Source organism: Dermacentor silvarum, chromosome 1, assembly GCF_013339745.2.
Source record: "Dermacentor silvarum isolate Dsil-2018 chromosome 1, BIME_Dsil_1.4, whole genome shotgun sequence".
NCBI lineage: Eukaryota > Metazoa > Arthropoda > Arachnida > Ixodida > Ixodidae > Dermacentor > Dermacentor silvarum.
In genome coordinates, this window is record NC_051154.1 from 74646608 (window position 1) to 74664636 (window position 18029).

An 18029-nucleotide genomic window follows, 5' to 3' on the forward strand; every position below is an offset into this window, starting at 1 on the left:
TAATATCTCTAAACTGGTGTCATCCCGACAATTCGTTCCAAGTGGATCCGCCTTACGAACTCCATGACTACAATTTGTAAATTGCAATATGGGCCATCAGGTAATTAGTTAAAAACTTAATTAGTGAATTTCTGTTAATTATTCTATTATGCATTTCAATTTCTTGTGCAAGTTATGTCCGCCTCTTCGAGTAGACCAGCTCATGAACTAGAATTGTGCTATCTGCCACAGGCAACCTTTATGAATTTTTGAAAGTGTTCGCTGAAACACCCTGTGCGTGTGCGTGTGCGTGTGTGTGTGTGTATGTGCGTGCGTGCGTGCGCGCCTTTATAGGGCAGGGCACGCTCGCTCTTCGTGAACCTTCATTCAATCTTGTATAACCTAGATAAATGTCACCAACAATGGTGGAACAATGGATGTCGCTGGAGCCAATGTTTCGACAAGGGGACTTGTCTTCGTCAGTGCAAGTTGTATAAGCAGTTATTGCCATGATGTTTGCCCTGCCAAGCAGTTGTTGCCCCTAGGATGACAAGTTTCCCTTGTTAAAACGTTGGCTCTAGCGACATATCTTGTTCGACCACTGTTGATCAATCCAAGACTTCATATTACTATATTACTGTGAGTACACTGTAAAATAATTTACACCCCTAAAAGTGAAAAAGGTGTAAATGTGTCTATAACACCCTAAGGGTGTGAGTTATACACACATTTACACCCTTTCTCATTTTTAGGGGTGTAAATTATTTTACAGTGTACTTCTGCCTTGTTTGGCTTTCTACATAAAAAGTCGGCCCACAAAAATTGACATCTACTGTGTCAACTTTGACGACAGAAACGCTATCTAACCGACTAGTGCGAATCCGCTTACGTGCGGTATATGCTTACTATATGTAAAACTCTCATGATCAACGTTATGCTCAGTCCAACTGACCTCTACGCAGCGATTCATGGATAGAATGGCATTATCGTTAGGCCATTACATGCGTTTACCGGCGGCACTGTATCTATAGTTGTGGCGTCTTATTCCTGAGCAACGACTTCCTGGTTTTCATTTTCGGCCGCAGCAGCCGCATTAAATAAGCGCAGAATAAATACCCGCACATTAAGATTTTGGTGCACATTAAAGGAACTCGGGGGGTCGAAATTGCACCGGAGCCCTTCACTATGCGCCATCATAAGTTTTGATTCAAATGTACAGCCTTAGGTCTGTAGGCCTCATCGATTCACGCACACATTCGCACGTAACTGGAGCATTGAGCCTTTCTTCATTAAGATCTGGCATCTCCAACTAGCCCAATAATTCTGCAGTTTTCAAGCCGAGTGTGCTCGCTACTTTAGCTGGCTTTCGTCACAGGAGAGAAAGCGGCACGCAATCGAGGTTGCAGTTGTCACGATGGTGCACCATGCGATTTATGACTGTTTCTCACTATGTTCTTACAGGACATCGCCTATATACACGACTTCCTCACACGCAAAATATGGTTTCAAGGCACTTATAAAGCTGCTTCTCTGGTTTATTGGCGCCTTTATTCCCCCCCCCCCTCACCCATCTCTTGTTCTTACACTTTATTTTCGCCTTCCAGTACAACATTTATGTCTGTGAAGGATCACTATTGCATGCGACAGCTTATTCGGCCCCTCTCTCCAATCCAACTTCTTGCTAAGAGCAAAAAATTATATATAAAAGTGACGCAGTTTTTTTTTTTTTTTTCATCCATCTACTCGGTTACTCTGTCCGCGAATGGCGTATTGAGTCACGTGGCGTCAAAATGTATTTCGAAACCCGCAGGGGCGTCTTCGTCAGGAGGCGTTTGGTGTGTTGCGACACCACGGGCCCGAGCACTTGGGCGTAGGACCCTACGGCGTGTGCCGCACGCGGCTGAACCGTGTCCGGGGTAAGGGGGATACTGGGGGTTGAGCCAGAGCCGGGTGTTTGCACCTATGGCCCCTTGACTGAGGCAACACACTTCTTTGTCCTTCGCTTGACATATACGGCACCCCGGACTGACCCATCCTTGAGAAATCGGTAGTTGCCTTTTCCTCTCCTCCTCTTCAACCTTTGCCTGTCTTTCTCACTTTACTTCTGATTTCCAGGCAGCGAGGGTTAACCTTGTATGTGTAGCCAACCTTGCGTATACAATATTTGGTTATAGCCGTAACGTAGAGCTGGCGTTTACAGGACCTGTTTTGCGTTTTACACTTTCTGCGATGTCTCCTTGTTGGAGTCCTTGGTGGGTGACTGGCGTTGCTGCCGAAATCTCCACATATACTTATGGCTAGTTCCTTCCCACCACTCAAAATCGCCCTCAAAAAGAGGGTGCACGGAAGATGTCTTCCAGTTTCTTGAACGTCAAAAACAAAACTTTCACGATTCCATGTCATTCACTCGGAGAAATCAGAAAAACAAGTACGAACAATTTCGCCTTTCATTGTTTCTAAATTTCTAACTGAGGCTCTTGGACCAGACTATAAAGCAACGAAGATGACAAGCGGTGATATCCTCTTCGAGCTCCACGATTAGAAACAACACGAAAAGCTATCCAATCTAGTAGTGTCCTTCCTCGGACTAACCCCGCATCGCACCCAGTACATCACGTTCTCGTGTAACCGGTTATAAAATTGTTCAAGTGGAAAGCACTAAACAACCTTCGCGTGATCACCATAGGCTTTTTGGTCCTTGAGCCATTCCTCATAAGCTTATATGCAAACTCTGTATAGCACTCATTCCTAGCCTTTTCCATTTCGCGGAACTTCCGCCAGAACGCTTCCACTGACAGCCTCAGCAAACTGGACTTTACCTTATCATAATCCTCAGCTGCCTCTCTGGTTAAGCGAGCGATTACGTCCGTTGCCTCGCCCAGTAACAGTATGAGCAGACGCTGTGGCCACGATTCGCGGGAGAACCCTTCCTTCTCGCACGTCCTCTCGAAGTTCACCAATAACAAACCAATGTCCTCGTCTGCGTATAAAGCATGGCCAATGTTTTGCACGGAGGATAGGCGCTCCGAGAGTCCCGTCATGGCAATATTAAATAAGAGAGGGGAGATTACTGCCCCTTGCGGGGTCCCTCTTGCCCCCAACTCAAACTCATCAGATTTAATTTGCCCAATTTTGATGGTAGCAACTCCATCCTTAACATCTAACATCTATCTAACATATGTGTGGAATCTCCGTCCCAAATTTAGCTCCGAGACCGCCTCAAGTATGAAGCTATGTGAGATGTTGTCAAATGCTTTAGCCAGATCCAGGGCTAGTATTCCCCTAATATCTCAAGTCCTGCGGTCGGTAATTTGGCGTTTGATGAGAAGCATCACATCTTGTGTGGAGAGTGCGGGTCTGAAGCCTACCATATTGTAGGGAAATATTTCCCGGCACTCGATATACTTTGAAATCCTATTGTGAATAGCGTGTTCTGCAACCTTACCCGCACAAGAGGTGAGCGAGATCGGGCACAGCTTTTCCGGAGCTAGAGGTTTCCCTGGCTTAGGAATGAGGACCACCGAAGCAGTCTTCCAGGACTCAGGAACCGTGCCCGATTCCCATATCCTGTTGATTTCTTCCGTCAACTTCGTGATGGACCTATTATCCAGGTTGCGAAGGAGGTGGTTGGAAATACCATCCGGCCCGGGGGCCGAGCGGCCATTAAGGTTATGTAATACCTCTCTGATCTCAGCCTCTGTAAAGGCGACGTCCAGCTCCCCCACCTCTTCCCCTCGGTAGCTGGGATAGTCCCGATGACCAGCCGGACCCATCGGGAGATATCGATTAGCCAGCTCCATGATGAGGGCCGTCTCTGAACCTCCCTTCTCTTTGTGCTTCCGCACTATCCTATCAATTGTAAGCCTTTGGTTACTTTTTGCCTGCGAGTCGTCAAGCAAATGTTTAAGGAGGTTCCACTTTCCTTCCGTGCGCATTCGCCCATCCACCGCCGAGCAAATCTCACTCCATTGTTGTTTAGCTAGTTCTGCGCAGTACTCTTCAATCTCTCTATTGAGTTCCGCTATTTTCTTCCGGAGTCTGCGGTTGAGTCTCTGTGTTTTCCAACGTGCCTGAATGGAGCTTTTGGCCTCGAGAAGATGCGCCAAATGCGAATCCATTCTGGGGACCTCAACCTCCGTGCTGACCACCTTAGTAGCCTGCTCGGAATCTTTCTTTAGTCTTTCGAATAAGTCACCTAGAATACTGTATTCTTCGGTGTCCTCTTTTCTGATTTTACGGAAAACATCCCAATCGGTGACTCGAAACTCCCTGGGAGGCGCGGCTTTGACCTTGACAGAGATGGTTATGACGAAGTGGTCACTACCCAAGCTCTCCTGAAGGTTCTGGCACGCCACCTCGGTTATGTTCTTAACGACTGTCAAGTCCGGTGTCGTATCCCGTGCTACGGACGTCCCCATCCTTGCGGGGAACCATGGGTCCGTGATTAATTCCAGAGCGCAATTGTCCACCGCTCGAACGAGATCAATTCCTTTCGTGGTTTGCCTTGTATAACCCCATACAGTGTGCGGTGCATTAAAATCTCCAGCCACGGTTAACGGGGAACCTCTAGCTAAAGAAGATGCTTTAGCTAAGATGGAGTGAAAAGTCTGTCTCTGCTGTGATGGTGGGCTGTATACATTGAGTATGTAGACGCTCTGCTTAAGCCAGCTATTAGGTATGATTTCTACGAGGAGTGCCTCAGCCCTGGATCTGCCTAATTGCATTCTATGCTCTGTTATGATCGGCTTGGAACTGCCCCTGTCAAATGTGGGGAACAAGCCCGAGCGCCTTTCCCGTGACGAGATAATCCTCTTTCATCCTCAAGAAAGCCTCTCACCTCTACGAACGGAGCAGACGAAAACGGCGAGCTACCAAGAAGGAGGACCCGAGGGAGAGGAGGTCGTCAACTTGACCGCCCGACAGAGGTCTGACACTTCCACAAGTTCCCCGAAGGAGTCATCGGCAGGTTATGATCTTCCTGGAATCTGTATCTCTCCAATGAGGGGAAGCAAGCCCCAGCGCTTTTCCCGTGACGAGATAATCCCCTTCATCCCCGAGAAAACGTCTCACCTCTACGGAGCAGACGAAAACGGCGAGCTACCAAGAAGGAGGACCCGAATGAGAGGAGGTCGTCAACTTGACCACCGGAGAGAGGACTTCCCCGAAGGAAACATCGGCCACCACGAGGGGATTTAAGGCCGTCCTGGCCCCCGTGTTAATCAGAACCGCTCGAGACTCGGATAGAGTCAAAACCATGTACCAATGAAGTGAATACAATCTTTTCTATTTTTCATCCTCACGATGCCCGCCTTCATCGTCGTCTCCTGATTCCTGCGGTGACGACCCACCTCACCCGGTCGAGATTATATCAGCTCCTGGAAAGAGCATTTCTTACTAACTAGTCTGGCTATCCCTCGTTTGTTTTCATCCCGCTCCGCAACGGCTCGATAGCCCGCCAAGGACGGAGATTCACACAGTTTCCTGTAATAATAATACGTGCGGACCGCCTGTGATTTAATATACTGTTGTAGTGGAGCCTTGCGCCTTTGAAAACTGGCCCAATTCCACTGCCAAACTACCAATTCATTAGTATTCCCCGCCATGGTGCTTATATTACATTAGGAGTTCCCTAGGGGCGCTACTACCATCCGTGCCCGACATGGTCCGTATTGAACCCTGGTTCGTGGCGTTTGGTGTACCCACGATAGCTAGCTTTGTTTCGACCACCCCCATTCTGAGGTTGAGCATGCTAATACTCTCCATAATCTGCTTCATTGACTTCTGTATATTCTCAAGAATTTCATGACTAGATTCGGTGTCCATAGAATCCGACTCGTCCTGCGGAGGAGGGGCCTTGCGTTTGGTCTTGTTAGCCTGTGACCCTTGCTCCTGGGTGGAAGGTTTCTGAACACTGACATTTTGTTGGGCGTTCGCCTTTCGAAAAGCATCGAAGTCGGCCCTCATTTGCTGCATTTCCGCCTTTAGACGAGCATTTTCTTGTAAGAGAAAAGCGACCTTCGGGTCCTCCCTTTGCTCTGGCAATGCTACCTGCGTTAACTTTTTCGGTGTCGTTGTCTGTGGCTTGACTCGATCCGCCCAGGTAGGCTCCTCTTGGATCCGCACCTGGGAGTGGGAGCACTCCCTGGAACGGGAGCGCCTCCTGGTGAGAATGCGTCGACGAGCAGCTGGTGTGACGGAGCGCCCCTGTCTTGGCGCGCTTGACACGCTGGAATTACGTGATCGGCTCTCCCGAGCCACCTGTGTCTTCTTGGCGCGCCTTCGGCGCCGCTGCCTCCTTTGTCTGACAATGTAGGGCACTTGGAAACGCTCCTTACATGTTGTCCACCGCACAATGAACATTTTGGGATGCACTGATGTCCCTCCACGGGAGATGTTGTTCCGCAGCTTCGGCACACCGTCTTGTTTGGGTTCGGGCAAACATCCGCTCTATGGCCGAGGCCTCCACACCCGTAACAAGCATCCGTTTGCCGTCTGTATAACGTGCAACGAAACATGCTGGCGCCACACAACACGTAGTTTGGCACTTTCATGCCATCGAACAGCACGACAACCGTGGTAGTGGTCTTGATTCTTCGAGCCTCCAGGGCCCCAGGGTTTCGGTGATTAACGATCATCGTTTCGAGTTGGGGCGTCGTTGATATCAGCGTCGACTCCTCGTATGACTCCCTTGCACGTGCTGTCCGGGGCGGCTATGTAAGCCGACACCTTGTACGTTCCTTTGCTCAGCCGAACTTGTTGAATCCCTGCATAGGCATCTGCGTTCTTCTTGTGCGGCGTGCAAACCACAAAGATATTTTGTGCTGTGTTGGGGCAGATGATATCGCCCTCCGTTTCCGCCGGAGCCAAGGCTGCCGCCATAGCCAGGGCTTGCGCGAAACGTATCTGACTGACCTTTGTTACATTCAGGCCATCCCTCGGTCTGATGATGATGCGTATAGTGTTCCTTGGGAGTCGAGGAAGCCTTGAAGCGGCCGCGAGGCGTTTCGCTACGTCCTGCGGAGTGGTGGTGCGGCTGTTGCCCCTCCCGCCAAAACGTGCTGCACTGCTCGACGAGGTGGAGGCCTCAAGTCGAGTCTTCTTGTTGCTTCTTCTTAACGCCGTGGTCCATCCTGGACGATTCGCTTCTTCGTGGGTGATGTCCACCCCTTCAACCATCTCTACTTCGGGCATCCCGCCCCACTTCACCGGGGTTAGGCCTAGGCCTAACCGCGTCGCCTCGCCGTGGTCGAAAGATCACAAACTCACAAAATGGTGAAAAGTCCACCTACCGATAAAATTCCGATATCGGTAGGTTGGTAATAATGGTAAATCTCCATCAGGCAGTGTGGAAATTATAGCCCAAAATTCAGTTGCATGCCAGCATGTGTTGCTCCAGAGTTTATTCGAAGCAGTTGCTGTTCGGGCTATATTGTTCAATCAACTTGTAACTATTTGCTCCATAATATATATATATATATATATATATATATATATATATCGCCTGATGAACGGTTTGACACATCAGAGTTGAAAAAGTCGATTGCCCAGCTTCACGAACCCTATATAATAATCGATATGTTAATGCTCACAGCACATTCTGGGGCGACTCGAGATGCGGTGCGAGAGGTCAGGCAATAGAAAAGTTTCTTTTGTCATCTGAAGCCTGTCTGTTTAACAAGGCAGAGTCAAATTTTTACAGTGCCACACACAACACATATGCATGTATAGATTTAGCCAATAGGTGAGCATCACTTCTTCCATACCTAGAATGGAGAGTTATTACTAATCCGTATGGGAGCGATCATTTCCCACTGCTCCTAGAAACAACAAAATGGCAAGATGGACCAGCCTACCCCAATAAAATGGATGCTTCATAGTGCAAACAGGTCGTAATTTGAAAAGCTATGTACACTGCGCCTGGAAGATGCAGACCACCTAGGTGTAGAGAAAATGACCAGCTATATCCCCGCACATCCTCTGCGCTGCTCAAAACTGCATACCTGAGTCCTGCAGAAATAAATTTAATCCAAAACCGTCGTGGAATAAAAACTGTGAACTTGCAAACAAACGTCAAAACAAAGCATGGAGCATTTTTTCTCGCTACCTAAGAGCGGAAAGTTTAATGCATTTTAAATGGCGTAAAGCGAATGGCCGGCGTATCCACCTAATATTCAAAAGAGAAAGCTGGAAACGTTATGTATCCTCAATAAACTCGTTCATGGATGGGAGCAAAGTATATAATAGGACACTAAAGCGGACTAGAAAAGTACACGTAAACTAATAGGACAACGCCCAAATTTTTTTGCTCATGTCACTGCCTCTGGTGACTCAATATAAGATCACGCGAACACTCTTGGTGAGTACTTTGAGCGCGTATCAAGTTCAGAAAATTATTCCGAAAGGTTTCTCCACCATAAAAGAATAGCTGAAAATATACCTCTGCGTCCAAGCAAGTCTTCATCAAAGGGATACAACCAACCATTAGCATTCCGTGTATCATTGCGCGCAAAACGACATGGACAAAAGAGGGAACACGTATAACACACACGAAGCGCAAACTATCAAGAGATTTATTGCGAGAAGACGTGACCTTTTTATACCTTGCCACAGGCAGTACAGCGCATGACAAGGGCGGAACCACACCGACACAAAAAATCAACACGCGCGTGACGTGCTATTCAAATACGCTATTTCCTTAGCTGATAGGGTGATAGATGCCATGCTAATACACTTATCTTTTAAAGTTGTGATGCAGTGGGCCTCAATAATGAGTCGTGTCATCTCATTGTTCGACTTTTCAATGATCATGCACTCTTTGAACATTGGTCTACAGCCGCATTCATCACAATGAAGTGCCAGCCACCCTCCCGTCTTGTTATTTACGTTGTTAGCATGCTCGCGGAGCCGGTCGTTGATGCAACGGCCCGTTTGTCCGACATAAAAACGCTTACATGATAAAGGTATCGTATATACTACGCCGACACTGCATTTCACCCATTCGTTTTGGTGATTCTTGCCACATGCTTTCTTTTCTTTCTTGTTCGGGTTAGTAATTTTGCAAATTTTTCCAAGCTTGTTCGGCGCGGAAAACACGACTCGAACGTTAGCTTTTTGGCCGATCTTCTTGATGTTGTGCGACACTTTATGGATGTATGGGATTAGAGTGAACTTTCTTTTTTCTTTCTCCATCTCTTGGGAGGTGGGGACCACGGTGGAGCCAGATGCCCTGATTCCCTGATACCCTGATTAGCATTCCATAAACTCAAGCTTGCCCTAGGCTCTGGTGGCAGCTCGGCTCCAGGTTATGACTCAATAATAATAATATTATATGAAATAATTAAGAATCTGCTTGATGAGACCCTAAATTGCCTCTTAGGCCTTAACAATTAGATTTTTACAACTGGTCATATACCTTCAACTTGGAAAGAGGCAATATTCCTACCCATACTAAAACTCGACAAATACCCTTCCTTAGTTAGCAGTTAGACCTATTGCACTCACTATAGCTGTTTACTTAAGGTCTTTGAAAAAAAATATTAACCGTCGTCTTATCTACATTTTGGAGTATAACGGTATATTGGGTCCATGCCAATCTGGCTTCCGATGAGCGAGGTCTACAACCGAAAATATTGTCCTCCTCGAGTCATATATACGTGATACATTTGTACACAGCCAATACTGTCAATTCGTATTCTTTGTCGCACAATGTTTTATTCAATTTATGTCGACGATGTGCAAATAGCCTTCAAGTCATGCAATATTGCCATCTGCGAACGACAAGTGCAGCTTGGAATAAACAAATTGTCCGAATGGGCAGACGAAAATGGTTTCAAAGTAAATGCCCAGAAGAGCACTTGCGTACTCTTTACTAACAAGAGAGGCGTAACACCAGTCCCAAGTATTGCAATCAAAGGAGATGCACTCTCTGTGAGCAGCGAGCACAAGTTTTTAGGAATCATTTTAGATTGTAAACTCACATTTATTCCCCATCTTAAGCATCTGAGGGCAAAATGCCTGAAGACAATGAACCTTTTAAAGCTTTTGTCGCGTACGACTTGGGGTAGTGATCGAAAGTGTTTGCTTAACTTGTATAAAAGTCTTGTCCTCTCGCGCCTTGATTACGGGTCAATAATTTACAATTCTGCAACGCCAAGTGCGTTAAAAATCCTAGACCCCGTCCACCATCTGGGTATCCGCCTTGCGACCGGTGCTTTCAGGACAAGTCCAATCCAGAGCCTCTATGTAGAGTCAAATCAGTGGTCACTTCATTTGCAGCGGTCATACAGCAGTTTTACATATTTTCTGAAAGTACAAGCAAACAATGAACATCCCTCTTATTCAACTATAAATGACGTGACCGCTGCCACACTCTTCCATAATCGACCTGCAGCGAGAAAGCCGTTCTCTTTGCGTGTGAAGAATCTTAGTGAGGAAATGGGTGTTACGCTGCTTGAACAATGTCCTATGGCTCCAGCGAAACTGTTGCCGCCGTGGCACTGGCAACTCGTAGAGTGTGACACATCGTTCGTAGAGGTCACTAAACACGCGCCAGAGGCACACATTAGAATGAATTTCTTAGAACTCTAATCTAAATACTCGTGTACAGAGTTTTACACAGACGCTTCCAAGTCACGTGCCGGAGTATCTTATGCAGCCGTCGGCCCATCCTTTTCGGAATCCGGTGTACTCCACCCGGAAACGAGTATCTTTACGGCTGAGGCCTATGCACTATTGTCGGCTGTGAATCATATAAGGGCATCAAAACTTCAAAAAGCAATTATATTTACAGACTCCCTAAGCGTGGTGAAAGCTCTGATGTCACTCTGCAAAAACAAAAATCCTGTACTTACTGAGCTCTATTCCAGTTTATGCAGAGCGTATATATCTAACCAGCATGTGACTATATGCTGGGTGCCTGGCCATAGAGGCATTGAGGGTAATGTGCTTGTAGACCAGTTGGCCACATCAACTACATCGCAAGCTATTAATCCTGCGGCTACTATTCCTCCCGCAGATCTGAAGCCTTTTCTGCGAAGAAAACTCCGCGACCACTGGCAGCGCTTGTGGGACGCTGAAACAAATAATAAGCTTCACTTAATTAAGCCGCAGTTAGGTTTCTGGTCACCCGCAACGAAAACACGACGAACTGATGTCCTGTTCTGTCGTCTAAGAATAGGACACACATACGGTACTCACAATTTTCTGTTGAATGGAAATGATCATCCAACCTGTGGTAGATGTAGTGAGAGGCTGACCGTCCTCCATGTCCTCGTTGAGTGCCGGGAAGCCGAAACAGAAAGAAAGAAATATTTTCCACAAGCGTACCGATATCATGTCCCGCTTCACCCCATTATGTTTCTTGGCGAAGAACCGATTTTTAATGCCAAAGCAGTCGTCGATTTTTTGAACGATGTGGTCCTGCATGTTATTTGCCCAACTAGTTCGTAGCACATCCTCTCTCCAGAGGATGCCGCTGCGATAGTTTTTTATAGCACATGCCTCCAGGCCCTTGTGGTTCAAGGGCTCTGTTTAGGCAGTAGTGCTTCTTGCCAATTACTGCATCTCAAATATTTTAAATATCGTGTCATTACCTCTCAATGCATTCTTCATTTCATAGTACACCTCATGTCATTGCCATGATTTTAGTACATGTATATTTTACGCACTTTACAGCGATTATTTTTAGGCCCTTTTACAGCCACGCTTCATCTACTTCTCAGAATTCATCGCTCCACTGCACACTCACAAACACTGGCATGGCGCTCTTTGGCCATAACTGGCCCTTGCGCCATAAAACACCACACATCATCAATTCGTATTCTTTGATCTTGAGAAAGCATATGATACTGCCTGGCGATACGGTATTCTACAAGACCTGTCGTCGTATGGAATTTGTGGTAGTATGCTGAACATTTTGCGAAATTACTTGTCTGAAAGGTTGTTTCGCGTAAGAGTTGGCACTGTGTTATCCTGAACTTTTGTTCAAGAAAACTGTGTGCCACAAGGGGGAGTGCTAAGCTTCACACTTTTCGTAATTAAAATGAGCTCTCTTCGTTATGTTATTCCACCTACGGTATCTTAATCTGTCTATGTGGACGACATTCAAATCTGCTTCAAATATTGCAGCATGTCTATATGTGAATGCCATATACATTTAATTCTTAATCGGCTCGCCAAATGGGCTGACGAAAACGGGTTTGGATTCAATGCAGAAAAGACTACTTGTGTGCTGTTTACCAGGCGAAAAGGGCTATTTCCTGACCCTCGGGTTACGATGAATGGGAAGAGCCTGGTCATTACGAAAGAACAAAAATTTTTTAGTGTGATTTTCGATGCTAAGCTAACCTTCATCAGCATATAAAAAAAATTGAAGCTGCGATGTCATAAAACTATAAACCTTTTAAAGATTTTATGTCACCAATCGGTGGTATTGTCTCCTATCTCTTTCTAAAAGCCTTGCGTTGTCACGCATAGACTATGGATGTATTCTGTACCAGTCAGGTTCAAAGACAACACTTAAGCTACTTGATCCTGTCTACCACTTATGTACTCGCCTAGCGCTTGGTGCCTTTCGTAGCAGCCCTGTCCAAAGCCTTTATGCAAGTCGGATCAGTGGCCACTGGATTATCAGTGGCGAATATATCTTGAAGTCACTTATGCAATAGAAAACATGTCCCCTACAACAACATCCATGCAAATCACTTATAAATGATCTGTCCACGAATCAGTTATATTTAAACCAGACTTCACGCGCCCCTCCGTTCCCGTTAGCAGTAAAATCTGTTGTGGAAAATTTTGGAATAGTTTTCACAGGCCTGCATGAAAGTGACTAGGCTGAACTCATCCCGCCTTGGGAGCAACGTCCAGTCGCTTGTAACTTGTCCTTCAAAGAGCTTAAAAAGAAAAGTTGCGCGAGTGCCCTAATCCAGCAACATTTCTTGGCCGTTAAACATAAGTATAGATATATCGCTTTTTTCGCTGATGCTTCAAAGTCTGCAACTTCGATATCATGTGCAGCCCATGGCCCAAACTTCTGCAACTCTAAAACCTTGCATAACTATAGCAGCATATTTACAGCGGAAGCTTACGTTATTATGATCACTGTTGAGTACATTGTGCAATACAAGATACAAAAGTCTATAGTATGCACTGATACTTTAAGTATTGTCACAGCACTGTCCTGTGGCAAGGCTAGCCGAAATCCTGTTTTCAACAAGCCCCTTAAACACATTCATGCATCATATACACTAAACCTTCCTTTTGTTATGTGCTGGGTGCCAGGCCACTCTGGGATCGCAGGCAATGAAATAGTGGACAAAAATTCTGGGGAAGCCGCACATCGGGACACAATTGATGTAAGCTGCGTACCTGGTGTATACATGAAACCATTTGTACCTAAGGCACTACGTAAGCACTGGCAAGCTGAAGAGAACAAGGAAGTTGAAAACAAGCTGCATCTACTGAAACCGCAATTAACCAAATCTATCCACTGAAGCTCGATAGACCTACCGAAGTCACCCTGGCACGGCTCAGAATAGGACACATTTATGGCACACATAACTACATCTTGACTGCAACTGATCCACCAACGTGCACACACTGCGGAGGGACCCTTGCCGTTCTGCATGTCTTCATTGGATGTCCTGGACTTCACCAAGAGCCAGTAGCTCATTTTAGGGAACTTTACTCGCGCCATATGCCTCCCCATCCCTCGTTACTCTTATCAGAGGATCCACTTTTTAACTTTAAGAGAGTGCTTAATTATCTTGCAGATTTTTTAAAAACTGTGTCCTTCCGTCCTAACCAGTCAGATGCTATCTCACAGGTGAGATACAATCTGATGCACAAAAGTATGTCTGAGCCCTCGCACTTTTTGCAGACAAGAATTGTGCAGTGCAAGAATTGTGAATTCGGGACTTTCCATAATTATTTCACATGTGCAGTTTTATACAATGCATTTAAGGCCCTGCATTCATCTTAGTAATTATATTAGAATCGGTGCACTAAAATATATAGATCCACTTTACGCGTATGCCTCTATACAGCTTTTATTTTAAATCATTGCATGAAACCTACAATTCTGCAGAATCCTGAGACATGTCCTGGGCCTGAGGTGCCCTTGCGACAATAAAAGTCTAATAATCATCATCAAATGTATTTAGATGCACCATTGCTGGTATCGCGACTTAAACAACTCTTTTACCCTTTGTTGTTGTTTGGTTTTTCATTTCCTACGAACACCATTAAATGTGCGCCTTCGTCATTTAACGAGGAGTGTGTAGTACAGGATTATCTTTTCCTCGGTTACATGAACTGCGCACTTGTGAATACGCTATAGATTCTTTCGAGCTACTAGACTTCCTTAGCTTGCATCCATGTTCCATGCATCGTTAATGCGTGTACTGGGTCACTACCGCTGCTGTCCGAAGTAGGATTCTGTCCAGAGGTTTCCAAGAACATTAAGATTTGCCCTCGTTTTTCTAGATCCTGGTGGTTGCCCTCGGAGGTACTATTCTGACTTTGGGATTTTGTGCCGATGTCAACAATGACCGCACTTACCACAACGTACTTCACTCTATGTGTGGAGCGAAATGGCGCTACGCATCAGCAGTGTCCGTCTTGTTGACCTGCTATGGCGTCTGCGTCACGTACCTTATAGTCATTGGTGATCAGTACGACCGCAGTAAGTATTTGTCTTTGTCTTTCTGTCCGCTACGCTACAGCAATTTGTCGACAAATGTCCAGTGAAGGCGTTGCATTATTTACCATGCCGGGGTGGGCAGTTAGGGGTGATGTACTGGCCACAAAAAAATGTATTTTTGATTATCTTAATTGGTGAACAAGTCAAGCAAATATAAATCTCTTCCACGAGCTTTGGGCTATTTGTTAAATCAGGTCATTTTTTAATGTTTATTAAATGTTTAAAAACAGCCTGTTGTAGATAACATAATTCTAGTCCTTGAGCTAGATTATTCAGAGAGGCGGACATTACTTGCACGAGAAATTGAAGCACATATTCAACTAATCAAAAATCCACTAATCACCTTTTTAATTAATTGCTTTACGGCACACATTGCAATTTCCGAAATGTAGCCGGTGAGTTTGCAGGGCGTATCCACTCCGAATGAAATTCCAGAATGACGTCAGCTTGCCCTAAAAATTCACTGTTGTTCCACTTACTTCTTTAACAAAACGCTCTTTTATGCATTGAAGCACAAAAGTAACTGGAACTCCCATGTATTTCGTTTCACAATTGGGAAATAATATCCTGTAACTGGTGTTACCTGAAAATTTATTTCAAGTGGATACATCTCGCAAGCTCACCGTCTACAATTCGTAAATTGGAACATGCGCCGCAAAGTAATTAGGAATTAATTAATGAATTTTTGGTTAATTATTTGAATATTTGTTTTGATATCTCGTGCTAGTAATGTCCGCCTCTTCGAATAATCCAGCTCAAAAACAAGAATTATGCTATCCGCAACAGACGATTTTTTAAATTTCCATAAAACTTCAATATGATCACCCTGTGTGTATATATATATATATATATATATATCAAGGTGGTTTTTAGTGTTTACGTTTATGTTACGAACTTGAAAAACAATATTTAAATTTAAATACCACGGTTAGATGCCAAAAACTGCGTCTCCATGTACGTGAAAAAAAAATCTCCATAATCTCCTCATGTTTGCTACGGTAAAAACTGGTTTTCACCACTTAAGCGCAGAGATGCAGCTGGAACTACGTGTAGTACATTGCCATGTTGCTGCCACGACGGTATTTTCACGCAATCTCAGTGATTTCGAAGCACACCTCAAGGTTGCTTTCGGCCGTCTGGGACAACACAGAGGTCTAGATGAATTGCGCGTAAGATTCCTCGAAAGCAGATGACAAGAATACTTCTTTACAGTAACACATGCACCGTGCTTCATACCCAGAATTAATAATTTGCGTAATAACGTACGAGTGAATGTCGAAAACAAGTTTAGGCAATGTGCAAGGGGTCTTCGAAGGATATATATAAACGCCTGTTTATATATATATATACAGGGTGTTTCAGCGAACACTTTCAAAATTTATTTAAGGTTGCCTGTGGCAGATAACCGAATTCTAGTTAATGAGCTGGTGTACTCGAAGAGGCGGACATTACTAGCACAAAAAATTGCGATGCATAATCGACTTATCAACAAAATTCACTAATTAAATTTTTACTAATTACCTGATGGCCCATATTGCACTTAACAAATTGTAGCCGTGGAGTTCGCCAAGCGGATCCACTTGGAATTAATTCGCAGGATGACACCAGTTTCGAGATATTAATTCCCGAACTTTGCGGAGAAATGCATTGGCGTTCCAGTTAATTTTGTGCTTCAATGCATAAAGCGACGTTTTGTTAAGAAACTAACTGGAACGCCAATGCATTTCTCCGTAAAGTTCGTGAATTAATATCTCGAAACTGCTGCCATCCCAAGAATTCGTTCCAAGTGGATCCGCCTTGCGAACTACACGGCTACAATTTGTAAATTGTAATATGGACCGTCAGGTAATTAGTTAAAAACTTAATTAGTGAATTTTTGTTCATTAGTCGATTATGCAATTCAATTTCTTGTGCAAGTAATGTCCGCGTCTTCGAGTAAACCAGCTCATGAACTAGAATTGTGCTATCTGCCACAGGCAACCTTAAATAAATTTTGAAAGTGTTCGCTGAAACACCCTGTATATTGCTTGGATTGAGCGTTGAAATTCGGTGATGAATACCTTGAGTTCGGTGTGATTTTCAAGATTTAGAAAATATGGGTTCATTCAGATCTGACTATATCTAAATCTGCCATATAAAGAACTGCCACAAGGTTCCAATAAAAAATGTTAATTAACAAAATTTATTGCAGTCGTTTGCTGAAACTTACGTTGTTAGCGGAAAAGCATGTCTGGCTCGCCTATAGGAACTCTTTTACATAAACGCCATGTTTGCTATGCTGCTGGCCTTCTTGTAAAAAAAAAAAAACATAATCTCTCTAGCCCCCCCCCCCCCCCCCAAAAAAAAAAGAAAGTTAAAAAAAAACACCGTGTGTATGTATAGTGTATGTGCTCTAATTGACTTTGTGTTGTTTTGTACGCTGCTTTCCCCCCTCCCGCCCATCACGTTTTTTTTAAATACGATCGGCTACCAACGAGCCCAACTGTAGACTTTATTAAATCCCCTCTATCGGCACCTCTTTGGTCGGAGGGAACGTGGCGGGGTATGTGACGACAGAAGGTGGCCTTAAGCCAAACATGTCCATTCAGCGTGAAATCGTGCTTGATGGTGCATTCCCACCTGTACTTCGTCCAGTATTCGCTTCGCTTCACGGACCAGACTTCTGCCACACGTGGTACATGACCCGCGAGTTCACCATCGCCATCACTGCTGTCACCATCGTGCTGCCGCTGAACATGCTCCAGCACATGGAGTTCCTGAAGTGCGCCAGGTACGCTCGACGTGTGAGAGATGCCCGCACTTTTCACACACTTTTGTGCGTGCTCTCACAGAACCTTCCCTCGTGTCGCGTTTGGGTGTGATTTACTTCAAGTTATACGGACCGAAAATTTTTCAATGAAGTAGTACTCATTTTGTTTCCACGTTCGCCAGTGTCCATGTGTTTGACGACCAGCTATACAGCCGATGTTACGTCGCATACTTAAGCATGCACAATCAACTGCAGAAAAACTTCTAATTCTGTCTTGCGTTATTTAACAGCGGAGATGTTTAAGCCGGGCGCAATGTGTCAACCGCGAACAAAAAATGTGGGCCGATCCTGGCGGCAGTGCAGAAAGGGTCCAAGCTCAATGGCACATAACCCTGCGAACTAGCGAAGCTGAGCATGGCTAAGTCTAGTAAGCATGGTTGGGACTACTTAAGTTTATTCAGTCATCAATAGCCAATCGATAGCCATTCAATAGCTAATCGATAATCGATCAATTAATCAGTAAATTCCGGATAATGCTGGGGATGACTGGGTAGTGCTTAGCCTATAGCCCAAATACATGGCTAATACCTTGCGATAGAC

At 45.0% G+C, this 18029-nt stretch overlaps 1 protein-coding gene across 1 annotated transcript in view; it reads left to right on the forward strand.

Moving 5' to 3' along the window:
- Nucleotides 1-18029, forward strand: part of LOC119466261 (putative sodium-coupled neutral amino acid transporter 7) — a 47101-nt gene that overhangs the window by 10560 nt on the left and 18512 nt on the right. The window contains exons 3-4 of the mRNA XM_037726739.2: nt 14464-14662; nt 17315-17450. Coding sequence (XP_037582667.1) covers nt 14464-14662; nt 17315-17450 — 335 coding nt within the window. The remainder of the gene's footprint in view (nt 1-14463; nt 14663-17314; nt 17451-18029) is intronic.